The sequence below is a fragment of the Callithrix jacchus genome, chromosome 6, assembly GCF_049354715.1.
Source record: "Callithrix jacchus isolate 240 chromosome 6, calJac240_pri, whole genome shotgun sequence".
NCBI lineage: Eukaryota > Metazoa > Chordata > Mammalia > Primates > Cebidae > Callithrix > Callithrix jacchus.
Window position 1 is genome coordinate 10,396,621 of NC_133507.1, and position 26,622 is coordinate 10,423,242.

At 38.8% G+C, this 26,622-nt stretch overlaps 2 protein-coding genes and 1 pseudogene across 21 annotated transcripts in view; 1 reads left to right on the forward strand and 2 right to left on the reverse strand.

Annotated features, from left to right (window-relative positions):
• The window catches only part of LRRC28 (leucine rich repeat containing 28), a 120,931-nt gene extending 107,656 nt beyond the window's left edge, over positions 1–13,275 (reverse strand). For 4 of the 9 annotated variants that reach the window (XR_013536591.1, XM_078375990.1, XM_078375989.1 and 1 more), the window contains exons 1-3: positions 13,222–13,275; positions 12,248–12,284; positions 8,904–9,132 (exon numbers count right to left, since the gene is read on the reverse strand). Coding sequence is in view for 5 of the 9 variants with exons in the window: in XM_078375989.1 (XP_078232115.1) it covers positions 8,904–9,071 (168 nt within the window). In the remaining 4 variants the exon portion in view is untranslated. Of the gene's footprint in view, positions 1–8,903; positions 9,133–12,247; positions 12,285–12,613 lie in introns of those variants that run through there. The other 5 variants (XM_008998312.6, XM_002749076.6, XM_078375991.1 and 2 more) reach the window with 3 other exon arrangements.
• Positions 6,366–7,670, reverse strand: LOC144582958 (endoplasmin pseudogene; annotated as a pseudogene).
• A 298-nt stretch (positions 13,276–13,573) lies between the features above and the next one.
• The window catches only part of TTC23 (tetratricopeptide repeat domain 23), a 108,492-nt gene continuing 95,443 nt past the window's right edge, over positions 13,574–26,622 (forward strand). For 2 of the 12 annotated variants that reach the window (XM_017973270.4, XM_078375987.1), the window contains exons 1-3: positions 13,574–13,947; positions 14,980–15,155; positions 16,436–16,554. The gene's annotated coding sequence lies outside the window, so the exon portion shown is untranslated. Of the gene's footprint in view, positions 13,948–14,979; positions 15,156–15,194; positions 15,357–15,450; positions 15,602–16,435; positions 16,555–26,622 lie in introns of those variants that run through there. The other 10 variants (XM_035303715.3, XM_035303718.3, XM_017973272.4 and 7 more) reach the window with 7 other exon arrangements.

Sequence of the window (26,622 nt, forward strand, 5' to 3'; positions counted from 1 at the left end):
AATACTTCCCACTAAATTACCTAAAAACTGTTTTTCTAAATCAAGCCCAGGATTCTCTTCATTAAATCTCATTTATATTATTATCTAAACAACTTTTCTTTACAATAATGAAAAAGTAAACTTCAACAAGCATAGTTAGTATAAAACTTACCCCAAATTCTGAATCAATGATGCTTTATATAAAACTTACCCCAAATTCTGAATCAATGATGCTTTACCATGTTCTTTTAGACTCCACTTAAATGGGAATGTTTTAAAATTTTGTGTCTTGTAACAAATACTTCAAGTATGTTGCAAACGCCACCACGTTCAGTGCTGTTTTCTGGTGGGCACTGTACAGTACCTACTTCCTTTCCCTCTCTTTCTGAACACCTGCCAGGACTGCACATCTTTCATAAAACTGGCCATGGCTAAGGGCCTTGCTTTGGTCAGTGAAATTAAGCCAAAGTGGAAGCCTTGACAAGACTGAGCTCAAAAGACCTCACCCCTCCCACAGTGACCACCAGATGGTGGACGTTTTGTCAGGCTTCATCACTGAGCAGAGGCCCCAAGCTCTCAGAGGCTAGTACAGTGTAGACAAGAAATATGCATGCTGTTATAAGCCACTGGGACTCGGAGTTTGGCAAAACCTGCTCCATCGTGGCTTCTAACAACACATTTCAAAGTCAAAATTAAATGCATTTGGGTTCTTATAGCAGTTATAAAAGTAAACGAAAGCAGAATGAATTTGGACCACTATCTCATACCATACACAAAGTTAACTCAAAATGGATCAACGACTTAAATTTAAGAGCTAAAAGCATATTTCACAGAAGAAAATGTAAGAGTAAATTTCCATAATCTTAGATCTGGCAATGAATTGATAGACATTACACCAAAAGCATGAGCAACAATAGAAAAAAAACAGATACACAGGCTGGGTGCAGTGGCTCACGCCTGTTATCCCAGCACTTTGGGAGGCCAAGGTGGGTGAATCATTTGAAGTCAGGAGTTCAAGACCAGCCTGACCAACATGGTCGAACTTCATCTCTACTAAAAATACCAAAAAAATTAGCTGGACGTGGTGGCATGCACCAGTAATCCCAGTTCCTCAGGAGGCTGAGGCAGGAGCAGCGCTTGAACTTGGGAGGCAGAGATTGCAGTGAGCCGAGATCATGCCACTGCACTCCAGCCTGGCAACAGAGTGAAACTCCATCTCAAAAAAAAAATAGATAGACTGAATGTCATCAAAATTTAAAAAATGTGTGTGCATTACAGGATATTTTAAGAAAGTAGAACAACAACTTTCAGAATGGGAGAAAATATTTACAAATCATATATCTGGTAAGGGTCTAGCATCCAACTATAAAAAGAATCCTTACAATTCAACAACAAAAATACAACTCAATTAAAAAACAGGCAAAGGATCTGAATAGACATTTCTCCCAAGACAATACGCAAATGGCCAACAAGCACATGAAAAGATGTTCTTTAGCATCAGGGAAATGCAAATCAAAACCACAATGAGATGGCACTTCATACCCACTAGGACAGCTGTGACACTAACAAAAAACAGAAAATAACAAGTGTTGGCAAGGATGAGGAGAAACTGGAACCATTGTACATTGCCGGCAGTAATGTAAAATGGCTCAGCCACTGTGGAAAAGTTTGGTGGTTCCTCAAAAAGTTAAGCATAAAATTAGCATAGGACCCTGCAATTCCTCTTCTTATTTATACGCCCAAGAGAACTGAAAACAGGTCTTTCAACATGTACATTCATGTTCATAGCAGCATTATTCACAATAGCTAAAGGTGGAAATAGCCCGAATGCCCATCAGTAGATGAATGGGTAAACAAATGGTGGTAGAGCCATACAATGGAATCCCATTGAACCATAAAAAAAAAAAAATGAAGTACTAACATATGCTACAACTTGAATAAACCTTGAAACAGTTTGCTAAGTGAAAGAAGCCAGATACAAAAGGTTTCATGTTTTGTAATCCCATTTATATGAAATATCCAGAGTAAAACCAGAGAGAAAACAGATTGGTGGTTACCAGGTATAGGTGTGGGAAGTGAGGGTGGGGATGAGGGAATGGAGAAAAACTGCTTAATGGGTGAGGGGTTTTACTCCAGAGTGAACAAAATATCTGGAACTAGACAGAGAGGCAGCATAGATGGTGAATGTACTGAATCCTAATGTTCATTTCATTAGATTCATTTTACTTTATATCAGTTTCTCCCCAATAAATTATTTGAGAAAGTTAATGAAGTTTTGGTTCTGAGGAAAGAAAAAGTACTTCATTCACAAACTACAACGCACTCAACAAGCTTTTCAGTTGGATCAATAATTTGATATCATTGCTTCTGAGCAGGTACACAGCATGAGATAAATACCATGTGTCCAGATTTTTTTAAACTGTAGATCTTTTACTTGCCCATTCCTTCTACAGTATTTCTCTCCATTTTTATATATGTCATAGCAGTATTTATCAACAGAGGACTAGGAAACCCTAGCAGGCTAATGGTATAGAATGACGGAACCAGCATTCTTTCTTCTTTCCCAGTAGCATAAATGCCTTGAGGGTCTTAGTTACCATTACCTTTCTCTCTTGGCTCACTTCCCATTAATTACTCATTTTCCTTTGTTTCTCTCTCTGCCATGATAGAAACATTCTCTATCTGTGCTGTCCAATATGGCAGACATTAGCCCACATGTAGCTATGTGATAGAGGAACTGAACTTCTAAGATTACTTTGCATTTATTTAAATGTCAGGCTGGGTGTGGTGGTTCACACCTATAATCCCAGCACTTTAAGAGGCTGAGACAGGTGGATCATCTGAGGTCAGGAGTTCAAGACCAGCCGGGCCAACATGGTAAAACCCTGTCTCTACTAAAAACACAAAAATTAGCCAGGCATGATGGCAGGTACCTGTAATCCCAGCTACTTGGGAGGCTGAGGCAGGAGAATCCCTTGAACCTGGGAGGCAGAGGTTGCAGTGAGCTGAGATCATGCCATGCACTCTAGCCTGGGCAAAACTCTATCTCAAAAAAAAAATGTTAATAGCCACATGTGGCTGGTAGAGTGTGAAGAATTCATATCTTTATACTCATTACTAATTGTTCACTTAAACTCAACTCCTTCAAATGTAAAACATAAAGAACTACTTAACTGTATGAATGATAAATGTTTTAGATTGTTTTTCTTAGAAATAAATGCAAGTATTTGTTTAGCATTTATAAAGACTGAAATTGTCATCTTAAGACACGTAAATGGCAAAATTTTAAGTATCTTTAAAACTGCAAATGTTTTGTGGCAAAAAATGTAAAACAAAAATCAAGACTGATATTTTTAACTTAGCAAAAATTTACAGAATGAGCTCAAAATCAAAAAACTATACATCCAGTACATTTACAAAAATAAAGTGTTTCTAAATTTGACGGAAATTTGATTGCCAAGAAAAGATTTTCAAAAGAAAAAATAAGCAATAAAAATTGCTGAAATGCCTCTTCAAGAGTTCATCTTAAAAATATTTGTTAAACTGAAAGTTATATAAATGTCAGAAGCAAGGGTTGGAGGTTACAGAATCAAGTGTCTTATCTAGTTTTGTTTTTTAAAAAACCTATTTAATAAACATTCAATAAGTATAATTTTGTAAATGAAATTTTCAAAGCAATGTAAAAATATACACAAAAATAGAACACCAAACACATTCCCATAAAGCCAGATCAATGATATAAGATTAAACCTAGCCTGAAAAATCTATGTTTATGACATAACTCTTTGGTTTGTTGGGGTGGGAAGCGTGTTCCAAGATCAGTGTATAAGTGCCTTCCTTAATAATGCATGTATTTGTTGACTGATTTGGTGGGACTAACATTTATTTAGACACTGGCGTCTCACTTCTAGTACACAGGTGCCTCATTATAGTGAACGCCTGAAAAATGAATTTAAACTTGTGGAGTCATACACATACCAATGGTTTTGATTCTTTTGCTTGCAAATAACACCCTTCAAGTACAAAAGAAAATGGTCTGTCCTAAGGAAAAGACCCTTAGCCCTGCCACCTCTTTCTAAACCATCCCGATCCTAACTCCCAAGGCCGAAACTACAAATTACAGGGTGTATGCTAAGTCAGGCTTTTAAAAACCAATGAATGACATATGTTTTGCTACTGAACCATGGAATACTCTCTTCCTGGAAGTGCAGCCCTCAAATGCTCCCACTACTAATTTCCTCCCTCAAGGAACTTCAGAGTTAGAAAGGACTGTTGATTGTTGCTTCCAAGCCATATTCCTTCTCCTTCTTACAAAGACTACAGATACCAATGCAGGGAAGGTTGCAAGGCTCTACCTCAGCCCCTTCTACCTTGCAGACTCAGACTGTGTCATCATCAGAAACTTCTCCATGACCACAGTCTTTCTCCGACACCAAAATGTCCCATATCCCAGATGGCTTACTCAGTCACACCCAATACAGCAATTCTTCAACATCAATGGGTACTTTGGCCCACCTCCATTCTCTCTATTCACTCTTCCTTTGTCTCCAATCCAGCTCGGATTTCATGTTATATCACTCTCTTGGCCAAATCCTAAACCTCCAGCCACCTAGCAAAAACCTAAACCTGTATGAATGCCACAGTCTACCTTCTCCATACCTCAGACAGCTGGATATAGCTAAAGTTCCCTAAAGAAGCAGAAGTTTCCACCATAAGCTTAGTCACCAACTGCTTGCTAAATAAAACCCAACAATTCTTTCTCTTGTCAAACTGCCATGTGAGTCTTCAAACCTGCCCTCTCCCCAAATGTTCATTCCCAAGCAGATGGTCTGATCTAGTAAAAGCATCAGACCAAAAACTCTCTCAACTGCCTCTGTCCCTTAGTGCTTATCTGTCTTCACACCTGTCTTCCCTTTCTTTCACAAAGGAGGAACAGATATATTCCCAAGGTTAATCGTTCCATGTGTACTCTGGAGCTCGTTCTTAGGAAACCTGGACTTTTAATTATTCCCTTTATCCGGAGGTTCAACTCTTCTTTTAATGGGAATTTCCCAACAGCATTTACTCTGTCCTCTTAGAAAAGAGAAGAGAGGGGGTAAAGGACAGGGAAGAGAAAAGGGAAGATTAGAAGAAAAATATCCTTTGTCATCAAATCCCCACCCACTAGGCCCATCCCGTATCACAGCCAAACTTCAAGAGCTCTCTATCCATCGGTTTAGTAGAGGACCTCTCTGCATATCCCATCTATGTGAGGGCATTGCATAGACAACACTGATACTCAAACAAAAGAAGAGCTGCTCCAGCTGAAGTAGAGACACAGTCTCGTTTGGTCCCTACCTCAGCATTGCTCATGAAGCCTGAGGCTCTGCGGAACCTATAAAACCACTGCTCGAGGCAAGCAAAACCGGTATGTAAACTTGTCCCTTGAACATTTTGCCACTGAGTCTTAGTTTCTTTTTTTTCCCCTTAAACTTGAAACGCCAACAAATGAAAATTCCATGAGAATAAGAAGCTGTTCCACAAAATACCTATTGTCAGTGTCTTGAAGAGTGATGGGTACACAGTAAGCACTCAATAAATACACACTGAATGAATGATGCTCTTCCTCCTAAGCGCCAAAGTCAGTCTTCAGTGTCATACAAATAGGGTCTTATTTTAAAAATCTTCTACAATGCTGCTACATAGAATTAAATTATGTGTACTACACATGCTAAGCAGTAAGCCAGGCACTGAAGATGCAGAATGCAAGACACAGTTCCTGCTCTTGAAGACTCTCAGTCTGGAACTCTTATAATATGGTCTTTATGCAATTCTACATTATATTTATTTATTTAATTCTACCACTAGATGAACACCTATCATGTCACAAACCCAGACCCTATATTACTCCTAATATCTCATTTATCTTAAAACTATCACAAAGGTCAGACTTAATAATTCCTGAATTTATAATTATAGAAAAATTATTTAAAACATTTTCTAAGGTAAATGTTAGGAAGCAAAATCCTTTTTTTCCTGAGACAGCTCTGTGTGTGTGTGTGTGTGTGTGTGTGTGTGTATGCAGACACGATTTTATGATGTTGCCTGTGTGTGAGTAGACAGGATTTTATGATGTTGCCCAGGCTAGTGTGTGTGTGTGTGTGTGTGTGTGTGTGTGTAGAGACAGGATTTTATGATGTTGCCCAGGCTGGTCTTGAACTCCTGAGCTCGAGTGATCTGCCTGTCTCAGCCTTGTCCCAAAGTGCTAGGATTATAGACATGAGCACCACAACTACCCAGCACCCACAACTACTTCTTGTTCACCTATCAATTATATAACTAGATTTCCATATAAACCAGCTGATGTTTAAAAAGACAGTGAATAGAAGCCATGGAGTCAACCCCTTCCTTTGAAAATGATTTGTAGAAAGCTTTGTATTGATGAATACAAAGCTTCTACTTCTTTGGATGGTCTCTGCCATATTGCTTTGATATCATTCATATGTTCCCAGTCTCAGACAGTTTTTCCACTTTTTTAGTCTTTGGTTTCTTTTTTTCCTTCTTCTCCTGCAGCTTCCTCATCAGATTCTTCTTCCTCCATGGGCTCAACAGTTTCAGGCTTCCTGCTCCACACATAAATAGGAAAGTTTATGAAATGTATTTTTTGACGAGATTTTTAATTGTATCCGATTCAAGGTAATCAGATGTTTCTTCTTTTAAAACAAGGGTAATTGTCGTTCCCTGTCCTGGAGTGTTTTCTCTTGAGTCAGCAATTACAGAAAGTTCACTGGAGTCAGACTCCCAGATGTGCTGGGTATCACTATGTTTTGATGTGACAATAACCTTACCTGCTAAAGGAAGGTGACACCAAACTAGCCAATCAATTCAGAAGGTGACTGGCCATCTGCCTGTGCTTCATTCATTTTGTTTACAAACTCACTTGTCCCAGATTTGGCTACGGTATCAAGGTTTTTAACCAACTCTACTCTGGTCATTCCTACATCAGTGTCTGTGACATGCAGCAGGTTCTTCTCATCACACTTAATTTTGACTGTTAGTTCCTCATTTCCAGAAAGAGCATTTTCATCAGTCAGTGATATTAGCCTTATCTTATCTAAAGCATTGGAAGCATCTAAAATCAGTTTTCTCAGGAAAATCTCTTTATTTGTATATAATGAATTGATAGTTTCATCATTTTGTTAACTTCGGCTTGGAAGGCAAACTTTTCTTACTTAAGTTCTCTTACTGGTGATGCATTTACTCCATCCAACTCAATAGCTTCTTCTTCTCTCGGTACTACTTCATCATCCGTCCTTGAGCCTTCTCCACTTTTACCCAGATCCTCTTCTCCTGTACCATCCACATCAATTTCATCATCAGCTCTGACCGACCTGAAGGTCAGCAGGACCCAGCAGAGCCCAGCAGAGCCCAGCACCCACAGGGCCCTCTTGGTGTGTGGCCAGTAAGTCTCAAGTACCTTTCGATTGCAGGAGCGGCCTCCACCTCCCCCACTGCCTCTCGACCCTGGGCTCAGATCCTCACACTTCCAGCAGAGTGGTCCACCCATGAGTTTGACTTTTATAAGCAAAGGTCAATTCTCTGAACAAAGTCTACCCCATTTGGCTATGGTTGATAATTAATAAGTAATCCACTCACAAATATTTCTCTATACATAAAGAAAAAACACGTGAAAATCTAGGCTATAATCCTTGTCAAAATATTTCTTATACCTTCTTGCTAAAAGGTTACAAAATATGAACAGTTTTACATCATGCAATGATGACTTTGCAAAAAGAGATTTATATAACTGTATACAGATTTTCCAAGGTGGAAAACTGAAAAATCCAATTTCAGAAATATAAAAGTAGACACTCAACATATTTACCAATATGCCAATCACAAAAGAATAAAACATGCATATTTATTTACTTCTAGATAGAGCAAAGATAAATTCATTTTATAATGCTTTCTACCCACTTATGGGCATTGTACACATATTAAATCAAACTTTTCCAGGAAAACAAGCCATATACATGAAGCCAGTAAGACACACTTTCCAGTTATTTAACAAAGTCCAATATAGAGAAGGGAATGAAGAATGGGTGAATTCACAAAGTAGTAAGATTTCATAAATCATCTAAAATGAATGAGAACTAGAACTCAAGTAAAAGATTCAAATGAGGTTAAGTGATAACCAGAAAAGGCCATAAAAAGTAAATCCATTTAATACAGAGACCAAATTTTACAATAAATAGTGGGAATAAAAAGCTTGATTTGGACATTCTCTTGAAAAACTTTCAGTTTACCTTATATGTGATACAATTCAGATTATAATAGAAATGATGTGCTTTTTCTTAGAACATAAAGAGAGAAAATTAAATGTTGCTTCTGTGGCAAAATTTTTTCCAAAAAACTGTATGCTAGCCCAATTCAAAAATCATTTAATTTTCACAGGGCCATCACCAAGGTTTTGTTTTCAAAACACCCAAGAGTTATGTTAAGCTTCCCAAATACCTCTCTTAGTGCTTTTATTTTCAAACCATTCTCCCTTTAATGACTATAGCACTAAAGCATTGCTTATCTTTCTCTTGTTTACTTACTAACTGGTCGGATTAAATCACCTCAGAAGCTTAACATACAAACAAATTACAAGTCAGGACAGACGCACACACTAAATGAAGAACGGTTTCTGAATGGGTACTAATTTTGTAAGTGGTACATGAGTGAATATTTTGCTTTCCTACACAACTTCTCCTGCGACCTCATAACTGCAGGAATGTGAATAACAAATTCATAGCCAATGAGAAACCCCTGTGTGTGTATTTATATTACCGGTATATATAACAACAGGGGACATAAGTCTTGGTCTGAATATCTTACGGTATGTAAAATGTATCTTAATCACATTTATAAACGATTTTTTGTAGTGTAATATAATACTGTACCAAGGTTGTCAGGGAGTTCCTTTTCATATAGAGTCTCTCCAAGTACTGCAGTCCCTCATCTTTTAGTAACTCCAAAGGAAAATGGTGCAGATTCCTGTAATTTAAGAACAAATTCTTGTGCTTTTCCAGCCTTGCCACAGAGATCGTCTTACAAAGTTCAGATGCCATGACTGAATATATCCCATCAGGCACACTTGTAGCATTACATCTTGTCAAAATTGGTCCATTTCTATAAAGACAACAAGAAAATGTATTCATTATATGATTTTTTACAAGCACTGCCATATAAACCAGTTAGCATACAGAGCTACTTGAAGACACTGAAAAATACATTCAATCCCACATTTTACTTTCATAACTAAAATTGTCACACGTATTTTGGAGGAGGAGGTTAAAATAAATAACAATTAAATAAAAATACTCCGATTAGACAATATTTATTACTTATTATAGTCCTAATGGGAAAAAGTTTTTGCCCATGAGATAGGAACTCTTGTCTAAGAAAAACAGTGACCAGTTTCATAACATGCAACCAAAGGAGAGGCTTAAAAACCACATGCAGCAAATCCCATTTCTTTTATGAACCACCTCATTCTGTATTTAGCTTAACATGCTTCAAAAATATTAAAATAGATATTATTTATATCTTGAGCACTAATAGCTTTTCTTCACTTCCTGGTAAATATTGTCCTATATTCTGATTTTTTCTTTTTTTCTTTTTTTTTTTTTTTTTTTTTTTTTTTAGAGAGACAGGGTCTCACTTTGTTGCCCAGGCTGGGATCCAGTGGCTCAATCATAGCTCAATGTAGCCTCAACTCCTGGACTTAAGTGATCTTCCTCCCACCTCAGCCTCCCAAGTAGCTGGAACTATAAGCATCACCACCACACTTGGCAATTTTTTTATTTGTTTGTAGAGATGGGGTCTCACTATGTTGCCCGGGCTAGTCTCAAATTCCTGAGCTCAAACAATCCTCCCACCTTGGCCTCCCCAAGTGCTGCGATTACAGGTGTGAGCCGCTGTGCCTGGCCTCTTTGTTTTTAGCTTTACAGATTATCAGAGGTATCAAATAAATAGATCTGGGGCCACACAGTTTCATTATTCTAAGTTATTTCAATGAAACAAGAAACACTGCACTCAGAAACAAGAATCCTGTATCATTCTATAATATTACAATGCCTCTGGGCCTCCAGTTGCCCAATATATACAATGGAGAGCAATTAATGTACTGATTAACAGGTCTGAGTCCAGGACAGATTACTATAAATTCTCTTCTAGCTCTACAATTGACAAGGGCAAGAAGACAAGTAACATTTGCCATTTTATCCACTAGGCACAGAGCTAAAACAAACTTCACCATCAGTTAACACAAAAAGAAAGAAACTCAAGGCTTCAGTGATTTGTCCAAGGTCAAACAGTTCACAATCCTCAGCACTCTCGCCAAACTCTCTATTGGAAAGTCCCTTTCAAGAATTTTTTTTCCTTAAGGAAAGTGATTTTCACTAGTAATTAATACCAAATTAGTACAAAATTCAGCAACATAAGCTTTCAATAAACAGAGTTTCGTAATTTCTTGGTTATCTTTTACTATTTCCAAACTCAAATTCCTAGCTAATGAGACAGCACTTGCCATTTTATATTAAAAGGCAAAGTATGAAATATTAACTATTTCCAATGCAACGTCAGGATCGAATACTTTCCCATATTCCACCTACTCACCTATTTTGTGAGACGTATTATGTGACTTTGTGCAAGATAATCTTTCCATATCTTAATTCTCTTACCCATAAAGCAAAGGGAGTAGACTACAAATAACCTCAATGATTTCATGTAGAAAGCGAAACTCTATAGGTAATTATTCACTGAAGTAGTAAACCGTTAGCAGTTTAGATGTCTCACAAGCAGCTCAACTTAACACAAAGAGCTTTCTACTTTCATCTCCAATACGAATCTCCCTAGTTTTTCCCATCTCAATAGCGCACCCCCTCCAACCACCCAGCGGTTCAAGCTGGAGAAACAAGAAGTCATGAATGATTCCATCCTCTCATTCTCTAACCACGTTCAATCTATCACAAGGCCAGTGGCTTCCATCTCCCAAATACATCTCAAATCCATCCAAATCTATCCATCTGCCAAAACCCCAAGCCACCGTCATCTCCTGCCTGGCCAGCTATATTAATGGTCTCTCTGTGACCACTTTGGTCACTTCCAACACATTAATCCCAGCAGTGGGCTTTTAAAAATGTACATGCAATTGGGTCTCACCTTTCTGGCATCCATCTTACTGAACAAACCCTTCAGAAACTTCTTATTTAGAAAATCAAACTCATATTAGGCCTTGAAGACGCCTCACCACCTGCCCCCACCCACTTCTTGAGCACTCTGCTCGGCTCCTCACCAAATTCCGGGGCTTTTTCTCATTCTTAAGGCTACCAAACCCCTAACAGCATTTGCTGCTCTCCTCTTAGCCTAGAAAGCAATGTCCCATCATTCTCCAGATTTCAACTTAACAATCACTTCCCTGGACCAGGTGCGGTGGCTCTTGCCAGTAATCCCAGCACTTTGGGAAGCCGAGGCGGGTGGATTACCTGAGTTGAGGAGGTTGAGACTAGCCTGGCCAACTTGGCAAAACTCCGTCTTTACCAAAAATACAAAAATTAGCCGGGCATGGTGGCAGGCACCTGTAATCCCAGCTACTCGGGAACCTGGGACGCAGAGACTGCAGTGAGAGGAGATCGCACCACTGCACTCCAGCCTGGGCAAAAGAGCAAGACTCTGGCTCAAAAAATAAAAATAAATTTCCCATCCCAAAGTGTTCTCCTGGTGTTCTTTCAGAGCAACTTGGCCGATTCTTTGTTTCTTCGTAGGCCTCCTCACAATTTCTCATCTAAATATTTATCATTGCACCTGTTTATCATCAATCAAGACAAAAAGCCTGTAAATAAACGCTTCCGAAACTTATTTAGAAATCCTGAGGGCAGAGACTGTGTTGTTTTCTCCACGCTTGCATACCTGCATCTAGCACACTATCTAAAAGTAACCCTTCATAATACCTAGGTGGTGGGTGGATAGGTGCAGCAAAGCGCCACATATTTACTTATGTAAACCTGCATATTCTCCACATGTACCTAGGAACTTAAAATTTTAACGTAAGTCTTCTAATATCTGATGACACGTGAAACAACGTTGCAAGGTTGATTTCTCATCCACCCAAGTCAAGACCACGGATAGATCCTCTCAGCTTGCCGCATGCCATAAGCACGTCTAATCTTTACAATCATGCATTGCAACAGACATTAGCACGTTTTGTAGACGAGGAAACTGAGTTTCTCAGAGGGTAACATACCATAGTTCCATCGCAGGTGGGCTGGTGCACCGCCGCCCTATAATGCAAAACCACGCTTACTGAGGGAAGATTCAAGAAGAGATTCCCTGTAACCTGACGGCTTTGAATGTTCTGAAATGGGATTGGCTGCCTCAAAAACACAGTTACTCTGTTAAAATTGCTACAAAGGCTGTTTGGGAGATAAAATTTAAACTAATGAAATCCCAAAGCTGCCAATAATGCCGATAAAGCATCAACAATGCTCACAGTTTTGCAGCATGCAATTCATGGGCCATACACAGCCTTTAACAAGATAATTTTCTTACCCCATTTCACTTTACTACCTCTAACCTAGTTAAGCAAACTACCTTTGTATAGTTACACTACCTCTTACGTAGTAAGGGCAATCAGCTGTGTAGATCCGCACCTACAACACGAGCTTTCTGGCAGGTGAACACTATCATATTAAAAACAAAACAAAAACATAAAAAACCTCCCGTTTAACAAAATTCTACACATTTTAAAGTGTATTTTGAAAGAAAGGAGTCCCTTAGACTGACTTCCCCGTACGCAATTTAGTAGAACACGCATTTCAATTTCCTAACGCTGGAGATTAGAGAATTATAAGCTACATATTAAAAGCGTTTGTAAAAGATACGGTATCTTCTCAGCTCAGCGGTAACAAACACTGGCAAAAGTCTTAGGCTAAACGCCAGACACTGAGGTCGTTACAGTTGGGAGGCAGCGAGCCTAGCAGCAGGGATTTCAGGGACCCGGTATCCAGGGTTCTGGGGTCCCAGGGGCCGGGGGCCGCGGGCCGCGGAGTGCCAGGAGGACCCGGCAGCAGTGGCTACCCCAGGCCCAGACCGCCCCGCTGTCCCACTCGCCGCGGCCCGGACGCTTTAGCCAGGCCAGGTCTGGGGCGTCCCCGCCGGTGGCCGGGTCAGAGAGCCCTACCACTTGAACCACCCGACGAGGCAGACAGCTCTACTCACCTCAGCGCCGGCAGAGCCAGCGCTACCGAGCGCAAGCGGCGCTGGAAGGCAAGCGGGGGACGGCGGGCGGGCGGGGCGGGGCAGGGAGCCGGGCGGGGGCGAGGCGGTGGGGGTGGCGGGGGCGGGGCCCCGCGGGCGGAGCGGAACCCGCGCTACTGGGAAGTGGGGAAGAGGGAGCGGGAGAGGGGCACGAAACCTCGCGATAATCCACTGCGTTCTCGCAGTTTCACGAGAGGTGCGGCGAAACGCTCGTTTGCCAATCGATGTGTCCATTGGCCGGGAGAGCGACTTCCTCTATGGTGGCCCCGCCCGCCGCTCTATTCTTGCTTCCGGCTCCGGGGTGGGGTTTTCTGTCGACTGGCGGCTTTTTGCTCAGCGACTTGAAGGGGTAATTTAGCCGGCTCCAAACTCGGGAACTGCCAGTTACTGACCTTTTCCTTTATTCGTACATTCATTCAGTCACTCGGCCTCTCATTCGATGGCACACGTTGAGGGATTACAGCAATGACATCCCACCTTGAGCGTTCCTTCTAAGAGCTGTTTATAGATTAATCTCGTTGAACCCTTAACAGCAATCCCATGACACAGGGAGTAACAGTTTTAGTCTGACGGATGAAAAACTGAGGCCAGTGGGTTTCTGTAACGAAGCCAACGTTAGTTAGCAAGCTGTGAGCCTAAGCACTGGATTTAACGGATCACTGCGCACTGCTAGATACCAAAGATGAGGTAACCTAGAGTCTGCCCTTCAAACACCCAAGGTTTATTGTGAGAAAAGATTGCTTAAAATGACAATTAACAATTTAGTAAGTTAAATACAATGGCCGTTCCTAGCATGACTGAGTAGGCCGTCAGTATGTGTTTCTTCAAGACGAAAATTCCTACGTCAGCGAAATAGTATCAGAGAAAGGGCTTTATGCTGGCAAAAATACTTCGAAGCATTGTTCGGAAAGATTTTTTTAAAGGCACCGTTTAAAGTGTCTCGTTAATATGATAAATTTCCTTCGGAAATGAAGGTTTTAAAGTATATTCCTCTACTACAATCGCTGCTATTTTTTTGTTCTGTGAAAAGCCTATTTGCGAGGCTCCTTGTCAAGGAACCTTCACTTTATCATGTAGTTTTACAGTGGCTGACTTAATTACTCATAGAGATGAATAACCTAGAAAGCAGAGTTGGATTAAAAAATAAAAATAAAAAAAATCGGTTTCAAAACAAGGTATGAGTTGTAATAAAATATTTATCAGTTATCTATTAAATCTGCTCTTCAAGAGCTACTCAGGTATACAGCATGGTATGTCATGTATTTCTAAGATATTTTCGTAATACCTAAGAGTTCGTGGCACTCAGAAATTTTTTGCCGGACTGAAAATGAGGAAATTCACATTTTGTGTAAAAACAAAAGTACTTAGGGTATTTAATGGTCAGCCCAAATAATAAGACTTGCTGTTAATATATGAAGCTTTGCCCCCCCAAAAAAGAAAAAAGATTAACGACAGAACGATTTTTTTTCAAAGTAATGTTAGCCTCTTAGTTTTCATTTTTGCTTTTTAAGGGGAATACTGTTTTTCAGTGCATTAATTTAATATCTGGTATTTGACCATGAAAAATTAATCATTTTAAAATAACTTTCACCTCTTCCCCAAATTGACACAAAAGTTGCCAACTGATTATATGTTACAGTCTCCTATGACTCTACTCTTGGAATTTCTCCCAATTTGTAGAGAATCAATTTGCACATTTTGTCTCTCTTAAAAACAAAGGGGGAAAAATCCTCTAAGCTGGTGATTTTACATTCTTTGACAAACTTCAGTATCAACAGGCAGCGATACCACTTTAAGAAAATTCCGAGGAAAGACCTCATTCTAAAATTCCCACCTCTGGCTCCCAAGGATTGGGTTGCAAACTTCGACAAAATACTCTTCTCCACTCGCTATTGGTGAGTGCTCTATCATTCATCTTTTGCCTGGAATTTTGTGAGGTATCCACTTGCTTTACGGGAAAAGGTTGCTCCGGAACGGCCCTATTTTAGACTTTTCATGGTTATCAGTCTGTACAAATAATCACCACACATAAAGCAGGAACCAAATGGCAAGTCACGCTGCCAAGACAACTGTGTAATTCGCTTGAAAAAGAAATGGTAAGCCTCTCCAGCAGACTGGGTTAAACTGGCAAAGGATTTTACGACATAGTTGGAGATCGGAGAGTTACGGAAACTTTTTCGGTTTTTTACTAGTTTTAAAGGAGTGATTGTCAAAGGAAAAGCAGAGAAAAATACATGCACAATTTAAAGGTAGCAGGGAGAAGAGTGTTCAGAGAGCATTTTTCTCTTTAGGGTGAGTTTGGAAAGCATCATGGCCCAGATTATCAGTGGATTTTTGAAAGGTAAAGGAAACAAGATAATAAGATCATTTTCTATTTTAAGAAACTGTGCTTCGGTATTGTTGCTTAAGTGTGGATTTAGAAGGACATTTAGTAATATTGTAATTTTTAAGTGCATGTTTTCATTGGTATATTATCATACCTGGCATAATAGATAATACATCTATTAAAAGATACAAGAAAAAACAGAGTTGTTTGAACCCAAATTTTGTGTATATTCGTAGATTAGGGAATCCAGGGATAGATCTGCTAATGGCTAAACAACATACTATACAGATACCTGAAGCAGAATCAGCATGTAAGGATACATTCTCAAAAAAGGAATTCAGCATCATATTTTCAAAAATGACATTTTAAATGAAAGCAAATATAAAAGAATTTATCAAGAAAACATTGGTAAACATGAATAGCTGTTTCTTGTGTTGCTTCTTTAATCCATATAGGGGAATATAAATTAATAAAATACAGCTCCTCAAGAACAGGGACAAGTAAGGATCAAAACATGTCTTAATGCCCAGATGACTGCTGTAAACCACAGGTACTTCAGGAGCTCAGCTCAATGTGAGATGAATTATTCAGGGAAGGCTTCACAGTAGGGGTAAGACTCACTTTGGGCCTGAGCAATGAGCAGAATTTCAAAGAGAAAGGGGAAGTGGCATCCCCAATAGTGAGTGAGTTGTTAGCAAATACGGGCAGCCTGATGAAGAGTTGGCTCTGACTGCAGCGGAAGGTTCATTTGGAAACTTTGGTTAAAAAATTTTAAGAAAGCAGCCTGAGAAGTTACCTGAAGAGGCAAAATTCCCATAATTAAGGGTTTTGGTTCTATGTTTGGAACAGGAGGCACACTTGATGGAAGTAATATTTGAAGATGATAAAACTGACAGTGCAATTTAAGATGGTTCCAAGGGCAGAGAGCGAAAGCTAAGGGGCCCCATACTGTAAATACTGGCACACAGGTTAGTAACTATGCTTCTTACCTAAATACTTTACCTTACCATTGTTGAATAATATAAATTTTGATGCATTTCTTTGTAGTTTTTGAAAGCATTTTTACTTCTTAAGATTTTGGGAGGCCTCTGCCATATTGTCTTGGGTAATATGGTTGCCCCATCTTTATGAAAGTCTTGTCATAAGATGTATAAAAATCAGAATTACACATAAAACTGCATTGTGGTTTTATAGCTATTTTTGACAGCTTTAGTGAAGTATAATTTATATATTATAAAGTTCATTTGTTTTAATGGTATAACTCAATGATTGTTTTAGAAAATGTAATAGAGTTGTACAACCATCATCACGTGCCAATTTTAGAAAATTTCGTCATCCTGAAAAGATTCTTTATGCTCATTTGCAGGCAAGTCCTGGTTGCCTATCCTTAGCTCCAATCACTAAACAACTTTCTATCTCTGTATATTTATCTTTTCTGGGCACATAAGTGGAATTAGACAATATGTGATCTTTTGCATCTGGTTTCTTTTACCTAGCATAATGTTTCTGAGGTTCATCCCATGTTGTATTATATATCATTACTTCATTCCTTTTTATTGGTAAATAATAATCCATTGTATGGCAATGGATTTTTATTTATTTATTATTTTATTTATCTGTGTACCAATTAACAGACATTTGGATTTCTTCCAGTATTTAATTATAGTGTTTAATTGTACTAATTTTAATTGAAATACAGTAAACACAGTAGAGTACTTAGCTATTATAAATACTGCTGTATGAAGATGGGTACAAGTTTTTTATGAACACGTGTTTTCAGTTTCCTTGGGTGTAGACCTAGGAGTGGGATTACTGTCAGATGGTAACTCTGTGTTCAACTTTTCGAGATGTTGCACAACTGCTTTCCAAGGTGAATTCACCATTTTACGTTTCCACCAGTGTTTGAGGGTTCTAACATCCTCGCCAACACTTCTTATGATCTGTATTATTCATTATAGTCATTCTGCTGGATTTTAAGTGGTATCTTACAGCTTTCTTTTGCATTTTCCTAATGATGGATGATATGAAGCATCTTTTCATGTGCTTAGTGACTATCCATATATCTTCTTTTGTAAATGTCTATTCAGATATTTTGCTTATTTTTTAATTGTGTTGTCGTCTTGTTACTGATTTTTTGTTTTTTGAGGTGGAGTCTCACTCTGTCGCCCAGGCTGGAGTGCAGTGGTGCAGTCTCTGCTCACTGAAACCTCTGCCTCCCGGGTTTAAGAGATTCTCCTTCCTCAGCCTCCCGAGTAGCTGGGATCACAGGTGCCCACCACCATGCCTGGCTATTTTTTTGTATTTTTAGTAGAGATGGGGTTTCACTGTGTTGGCCAGGCTGGTCTCAAACTCCTGACCCAGTGATCCGCCCACCTCAGCCTCCCAAAGTGCTGAAATTACAGGCATGAGCCACTGCACCTGGCCCTTGTTACTGATTTTTAATTGTTCTTTATATATTCCGGTTAAAGTCCTTTATCAGATTAATGATTTACAAATGTTGTCACCCATTCTGTGGACTGTTTTTTAACTTTAATAATAGTGTCTTTTGAAGCAACAAAGGTTCGGCTTTGATGAAATCTAATTTATCTTTTTTTTTCTTTTATCACTTGTGGTTTTGTTGTTGAATCTCAGAAGTCTTTGCCTAACAGGCCAGGCCCAGTGGCTCATACCTGTAATCCCAGTATTTTGGGAGGCAAAGGTGGGTGGATCACCTGAGGTCAGGAGCCTGAGGCCAGCCTGGCTAACATGGTGAAACCCCATCTCTACCAAAAATACAAAAATTAGCTGGGCATGGTGCTGGGCACCTGTAATCTCAGCTACTCAGGAGGCTGAGCCAGGAGAATGGCTTGAACCCAGGAAGTGGAGGTTGCAGTGAGCTGAGATCATGCCACTGCTCTCCAGCCTGACAAAGCAAGACTCAATCTCAAAAAAAAACAAAAACAAAAACAAAAACAAAACAAACAAACAAAAAAACACATACACAAGTTCATGAAGATTTACTCCTATGTTTGCTAAGAGTTTTGTAGTTTTGCCTCTTGCTGTGAGGTCTCTAATCCATTTGGAGTTAATGTTTATATATGGTATGAGGTGTAGAGATCCCACTTTATTCTTTTGTGTGTCCAGTTGTTCCAGCACTGTTTATTGAAAAGACTCTCTTCCCACTGAATTATCTTGGTGCGCTTGTTAAAAAAAATTCATACATATAAGAGTTTATTTTTGGACTCTTAACACTATCCCATTCTTCTATATGTCAGTTTTGTTTGTTTGAGACAGCCTTGTTCCCTCGCCCGAAACAGTGGTGCGATCTTGGCTCACTGCAGCCTCCTGGTTCAAGCAATTTTCCTGCCTCAGCGTCTTGAGTAACTGGAGTTACAGGCACTTGCAATCATGCCCGGCTAAATTTTTTGTATTTCTAGGAGAGATGGGGTTTTGCTGTGTTGGTCAGTCTGGTCTCGAACTCCTGACCTCAAGTAGTCTGCGTGCCTCAGCCTCCCAAAGTGCTGGGATTATAGGCATGAGTCACTGCACCCAGCCTCTGTATGTCATTTCTTTTGCCAATACCATCATGTTGTTTTTGGGAGGGCTTTTCCCCAGTTTTATTGAAATATAATTGACAAACTAAAAAATTATATATATTTGAGGTAAACATCATGGCGTTTTGATCTAAGTATACCTTTTGTGATGCTTCCCACAATAAAGCTAGTTCGCACATTCATCACCTGACATAATTACCATTTGTGTGTGTGAGATGAACACACCTAAGATCTAGTCCCTTAGCAAATTTCAGTTATTAACTATAGTTACCATGCTGTATATTATATCTCTAAAACTTATTTACCTTATAACTGAAAATTTATAGGTACAACACTTTTGATTACTTCACTTTTACTTTAGTTTTATAGTAAATTTTAAAAATGGGAAGTATGAGTCCTTCAACTTTCTTCTTTTTTAAGATTGTTTTATTTATTCTTGGTCTCATATTTCCATCTTAATTGATCCATAATAAGGATCAACTTGTTAATTTCTGCAAAAAAAAAGCTGAGATTTTGATGGATATTACATTAAATCTATAGATCGATTTGAGGAATATTATCTCTTAATATTGAGGCTTCTAATCCATGAACATGAAATATTTCTCCATTTATTTAGATCTTCAACTTCTTTCAATAATGTAGTATGATTTTCATTGTACAAGTCTTGTATTTATTTTGTTAAATTTATCCCTCATATTTTATTCTCTTTTATACTATTTTAAATCAAAATGTTTTCTTAATTTTATTTTCAGGTTATTTATTGCTTACATATAAAAATATAGTTTTATTTATTTATTTTTTAATCCTGTGACCTTGCCGAACTTATTTAGTAGTTCTAGTGGAGGGGGGGTTATTTATTTATTTATTGTGGAATCCTTAGGATTTTCTACATAGAGGGTCATGTCATCTGATGATAATGTTTTATTTCTCCCTTTCTAATCTCTATGCCTTAATTTATTGTTCTTTCCTGTAGCTCTGACTGTAATATCCATTACAACCTTGACTACAGGTGGTGAGAACAATCATTCATGCCTTGCTTTCAAGCTTAGAAGGAAAACATTCAAACATGCTTCATTAAGTATGATATTAGCTTTAGGTTTTTGTAAATCAGGTTTTTTGTTTTGTTTTATAATTTTTAATTTTTGTGAGTACATAGTAGTAGATGTGTATATTTATGAGATACATGTGATGTTTTGATAGAGGCATACAATGTATAATAACCACATCAGAGTAATTGGGTATCTGCCTCCTCAAGCACTCAGCATTTCTTTGTGTTGGGATGATTTCGATTCTACTCTTTTAGTTACTTTAAAATATACAGTAACTTACTGTTTGACTGTAGTCACCCTGTTGTGCTGTCAAGTTCTAGATCTTACCCATCCTTTCTAATTATGTTTTGTGCCTATTAACTATCCCCACTTTTCCCTCTCTCCCCACTACCGTTCCCAGCTTCTGGTAATCATCATTCTACTCTGTCTCCATGAGTTCAGTTATTTTAATTTTTAGCTCTCATAAATGAATGAGAACATGCAAACTTTGTCTTTCTCTGCCTGGTTTATTTTGCCTAGTGTAATATTCTTCAGTTTCATCCATGTTGCTGTAAGTGACAGGATTCTGTTTTGTGTGTATATCTACCACATTTTTTATCCATTCATGTGTTGATGGACATTTATGGCTGTTGTGAATAGTGCTGCAGCACCTGAGAGTGCAGTGTTGACAACTGTTCTGAGTTGTGAAAGGACTCCAGAAACCCCAAAGTCTACATCTCTATATGAAACTCCTAGTTTTAAAATGATGGCTCAATTTTTTTAAACTGTCAAAAAAAAAAGTATATACGAGTTAGATGAGCCTGTGAGCACTCAGAATAAATATAACCTCTCTTTTAAGGATGCAATATTAAGAGGCAGCAGGAGACAAACCACTTTTTTTTTACAGTTAAGCCGGAAAAAAAAAGTTAAATCCACTTTGAAATTAACACTAAGTTCAGGCCCAGAATAACAAATACTATAAGGCATGTTGCTTTTGTTGTCTTTAAACTTTCTTTTCTGCCACCCCTTAAATGGAAGATAAGAAAATATAGTTAAATCTATTGAAAATGTTACATTCCTGTTTATAAAAATGTGTGATCACTTTTTAAAATACAGGCTTAGGTTTCCAAAGCAACAGCATTTGTTTCCCACTGCTATACACTGGTCAATGAAAGGCAGGATGATGTGATGGGAAACCACCGAATTATTAGAAGACCAGGATCCTAATTCTGGCTGTTTGATGTGCAACTGATTTAGCTTCATCTCATTGTCTTCATTTATAAAATGGAGGTGATAATATCTACTTCTTTACCTTATGTGGTTGAAAGTGCCACATGAGATAAAATATGGGAAAGCATAAAGTTTTATGTATATATTAGTTGGTATTGCCCAAATCACATGGATGGTTGGGGCAGCACAGGCTCTTATATCTCAGATTCTCGGTCTCTGGCTGCTGCTCTTTCTCTGGACCACAGCACCTGTTGAAATGGTCATCTTATCAGCCAGTGGGGTTGAGCAGATGAGGAAGCATAAGGCAAGAAGTTATTTGAAAAAAGTCAGCCAACATTTTGGGATCTCAAATAGCACTGTGTCTCTGTAAAACAGGGTGTAGGCAGAGCTTCAGTGTTAAACCTGAAGTATTGACCTTTAACCTTTTTAAAAATATTTTATTTTATTCTATTTTATTTTGAGATGGAGTCTTACTCTGTCACGCAGGCTGGCTGGAGTGCAAGGACGTGGTCTTGGCTCACTGCAACCTCTGCCTCCTGGGTTCAAGCGATTCTCCTGCCTCAGCCTCCGGAGTAGCTGGGACTACAGGTGCATGCCACAGCACCCGGCTAATTTTTGTATTTTTAGTGGAGAGGGGTTTCACTATGTTGGCCAGGCTGGTCTTAAGCTCCTGACCTTGTAATCCACATGCCTCGGCCTCGCAGAGGCTGGGATTACAGGCATGAGCTACTGCTCCCAGCTGACCTTTAACATTTGTGAGAGGTACCCAGGAATGAGAGCACCACCTACATTGTAGATCAGCCTCTGTAGCATTCTCACAGTTTGACCTTTGGCTGATTCCTTCTTTCTCCTTTTCATATTTTTGTGCTGTATTGCTTTATGAGGAAAAGTGTCAATCAAACTCTTAGCCTGAAATGAATGAATGGCTTCTCAGCGTGAAATCCAGCATTTTACTTTTCCCATAGCTCAGGGTTTCCCAAACAATGTTTTTAAAGTACTATTTCCTTAAGATTTAATAGGTGCTCAAGAAAAAAGATAATCTCATGGTCAAAAAAGATTAGAAAAGTGCTGTATACTGTACCTCCTCTAGGATATTCACAAGGTATTATATTAAAGTTTTGAGAAGACCTGAATTAAAGAAACTTGTCCATATTTACCCATTTATTCGATCACAGAATCTTCCTTTTGTGGAACCAGTATTTGTGTTTACCAATTCATTTGATCACCTTTATCAGTAACCCTCCTTGATGGAATGTACATTAATATCTTGTGCCTCTAGCGTACTGCAGAAGTTGTTTTGGAAAATGCTGTTCTATAGCCACGTCCCTCATTTCACATACACCAAATTGAACCACCAGCAGTTAGCCATATATTTATTTCACCTTCCCACTTCCAAGCCTTTCTTAATTATTCACTGTACTTGGGATGCTTTCTCTTCTCTCTCCTTGCTCTCTGGAATCTTTTCAGCCAAACAAGCAGAGTCATTGCAGCAGCAATGGTTCCCATTTTTGAAGTTTTACCACTTGCCACTCTTCTTGCAATTTTACCAGCTAGTACTGTGCTAGTGTGTACCTGATCTTTTTTCCTGCTCTATTTTACATTTCTTGGGGTTATTGTTTTCCACCTAGTACATTAGCCTGGTGTATTACTTGTAGCCAGAATTCAGTAAATACTTGTGGAGTGAATAAATAAATGAGTTGCTGCCAGGAGCAGTGACTTGTGCCTGTAATCCCAGTACTTTGGGAGGCTGAGGTGGGCTGATTACTTGAGGTCAGAAGTTCAAGATCAGCCTGGCCAACATTGTGAAACTCTTGTCTCTACTGAAAAAATAAAAACTAAAAAAAACAAAAAAATTAAAAATTAGCCAGGCATGGTGGTGTGTACCTGTAATCCCAGCTACTTGGGAGGCTGAGGCAGGAGAATTGCTTGAACCAGGGAGGCGGAGGTTGCAGTGAGCTGAGATTATGCCATTGCACTCCAGCCTGGGTGACACAGTGAGACCCCATCTCAAAAATAAATACATAAATAAATAAATAAGTTACAATACGGTGAAATTTAACATGTTATCTATAGTAAATAATGGAATTGGAGTTTGAAGAGGAAAAATGGGGAAGGATCTCTGACAGGCTGACCTATATATACAATTTTTAACAGCTTTATTAATTGGCCTAAAAGTGTACAATTTGATTAGTTTTGGCATATGTGTGCACTTAAGAAACCACAACCACAGTCAAGATAATGAGCATATCTGCCACCTCAAAATTTCCTCATGCCCCTTGTAATCACTCCACCCTTTCCTACGTCTTCCTCCCTCCTGTGTCCGCTCCCCTTCATACCACCTCCTTAGCCCAATTGAAGGCAATCACTGATCTGTCATTATACATTGTTATAGATTTCACTGAAATTCGTATAAATGGAATCACACAATATGTACTCTATTTCGCCTGACTTCTTCACTTGGCATAGCTATTTTGGGATGTACTCATATTGCAACATATTCATTCCTTTTTATTACTGAGTAGTATTTCATTGTATAGCTATACCACAGGTTGCTTACCCATTTATCTATTTATAGACATTTGGGGTTTTTTTCTAGTTTTTTGGCTATTAAGAATAAAACTTCTATGAACATTTGTATGTAAGTCTTTTTATAATATATGCTTTCATTTCTCTCACTTAAGTACTTACAAGTTGGCCTGGCACAGTGGCTCTCGCCTGTAGTTCCAGCACTTTGGGAGGCTGAGGTGGGTGGATTATGAGGTCAGGAGATCAAAACTATCCTGGCCAATATAGTGAAACCCTGTCTCTATTAAAATACAAAATATTAGCCAGGCATGGTGATGCATGCCTGTAGTCCCAGCTACTTGGGAGGCTGAGGCAGGGGAATTGCTTGAACCTGGGAGTCAGAGATTGCGGTGAGCCGAGATCATACCACTGCACTCCAGCCTGGCAACAGAGCAAGACTTCATCTCAAAAACAAACAGTCAAATGGCAAAAATGGCCATGTGAAAAAGGGGAAAAAAATGAAAAGGTTAAAATGAGAAATTATATTATATAAATTTTTCTACAGTTTTGTTTTGTTTTTGAGACAGTGTCTTCCTCTGTCTCTCAGGCTGGGGTGCAATGTCATGATTTTGGCTCACTGTAGCCTCCTTCTCCCAGGCTCAAGCTATCCTCCTGCCTCAGCCTCCTGAGTAGCTGAGACTGTAGGCATGTTCTGCTGCACCTGGCTAATTTTTGTATTTTTTGCAGAGACAGGGTTTTGCTGTGTTACCCAGGCTGATCCCAAACTCCTGAGCTCAGGTGATCCTCCTGCCTCTGCCTCCCAAAGTGCTGGGATTAAAGGCATGAGCCACCATGCCTGGCCTTATTTTACCACAGTTTTTTTTTTTTTTAATCTTCCCAAACTGTTTTCCAAAGTGTTTGTACTATTTTACATTTCCACCAACAGTGTATGAAAGTTCTAGTTATTCCCCATCCTCAACAACACTTAGTACAATAAGTCTTTTTAATTTTAGTCATTCTAATTGATGAGTGACATTTTGTGGTTTTAACTTGCGTTTCCCTGGTGCCTAATGATGTTGAATATAAAGCATGTGCTTATGTGTTCTTGGTATATCTTCTTTGATGAAGTGTCTATTAAAATAAATTTCCCATTTTTATAGTGAGCTGTTTTCTTGTGTGTTGAGAGTTCTATATACCAGTAAGATACAAATCTTACGTCAGATACTTATTTATGAAAATATTTTCTCCCAGCCTCTACTTTTTTAATTAACAGTTTTTCTTGAGGAGCAAAAATTTTAAATTTTGATGAAATCTAATTAGTTATGTTGTTCTTTTAATGATTCTTTTTGGTGGTCATATCTAGGAAAGCTTTGCCTAATGCATGGTCACAAGAGTTTTCTTACACATTGTTTTTTATAGTTTTAAATTTTAAATTTAGCTCTATGTTCAATTTTGAGTTAATTTTTGTGTATAGTATGATACATAGATCAAAAGGGTTTTTTGTTTTGTTTTATTTTTATATGTGAATATCCAGTTGTTCCAGCATCATTTATTGAACAGACTTCTTTCTCTAAGGAGTTGCTTTTGCCTATTTGTCAGTAATCTGTTATTTATATATGTGTGGCTCCAGAATCTTGCTCTGTCACCCAGGCTGGAGTGCAGTGGTGCAATCTTGGCTCAATGCAACCTCTGCCTCCTAGGTTCAAGTGATTCTCCTACCTCAGCCTCCCGATAGCTGTGATTACAGGTGCCCTCCACGACACACAGCTAATTTTTTGTATTTTTAGTAGAGACAGGGTTTCACCATGTTAGCCAGGATGGTCTCAATCTCCTGACCTCCTGATCCACCCACCTCAGCCTCCCAAAGTGCTAGGATTACAGGCGTGAGCCACCTCGCCCGGCCCACATACCTCATTTTCTTTATCCATTCTTTCGTTGATAGATATTTAGATTGACTCCGTTTCTTGATAATTGTCAATAATGCTGCAATGAACATAAAATGCAGGTATCTCTTCAATATACTAATATTGTTTTCTTTGGATATATCACCCAGTAGTAGTATTGCTGGATCATATGGTAGTTATATTTTTAATATTTTGAGAAACCTCTTTACTGTGTTCCATAATTTATATTCACACCAATACTGTGCAAGGATTCCCTTTTCTCCACCTCTTCACTAACATTTATCTTTCTTTTTTTAATCATAGCCATTTTAACAGGTGTAAGATGAAACTTCATGGGTATAATTTGCATTTCTCTAATGATTAACAATCTTGGGCATCTTGTATGTCTTTTGAGAAATATCTGTCATGCCCTTTGATCATTTCCTTTTTTTTCTGAGATGGAGTTTCACTCTGTCGCCCAGGCTGGAGTACAGTGGCGTGGTCTTGACTCACTGCAACCTCTGCCTCCTGGGTTCAAGTGATTGTCCTGCCTCAGCCTCCTGAGTAGCTAGGATTACAGGCATGCACCACCACATCCAACTAATTTTTGTATTTTTAGTAGAGACAGGGTTTTACCATGTTGGCCAGGATGGTGTCAATCTCTTGACCTCATGATTTGCCCGCCTCAGCCTCCCAAAATGCTGGGATTATAGGCATCAGTTACCATGCCCAGCCTCTCCTTTTTCTAGTTTCTGAAGATAAAAGCTAAGGTAATGAATTTGAGACCTTTCTATTTTACTAATATAGGCATTTAATGCTATAAATTTCCCCATAAGTAATGCTCTAGTGACATTCTC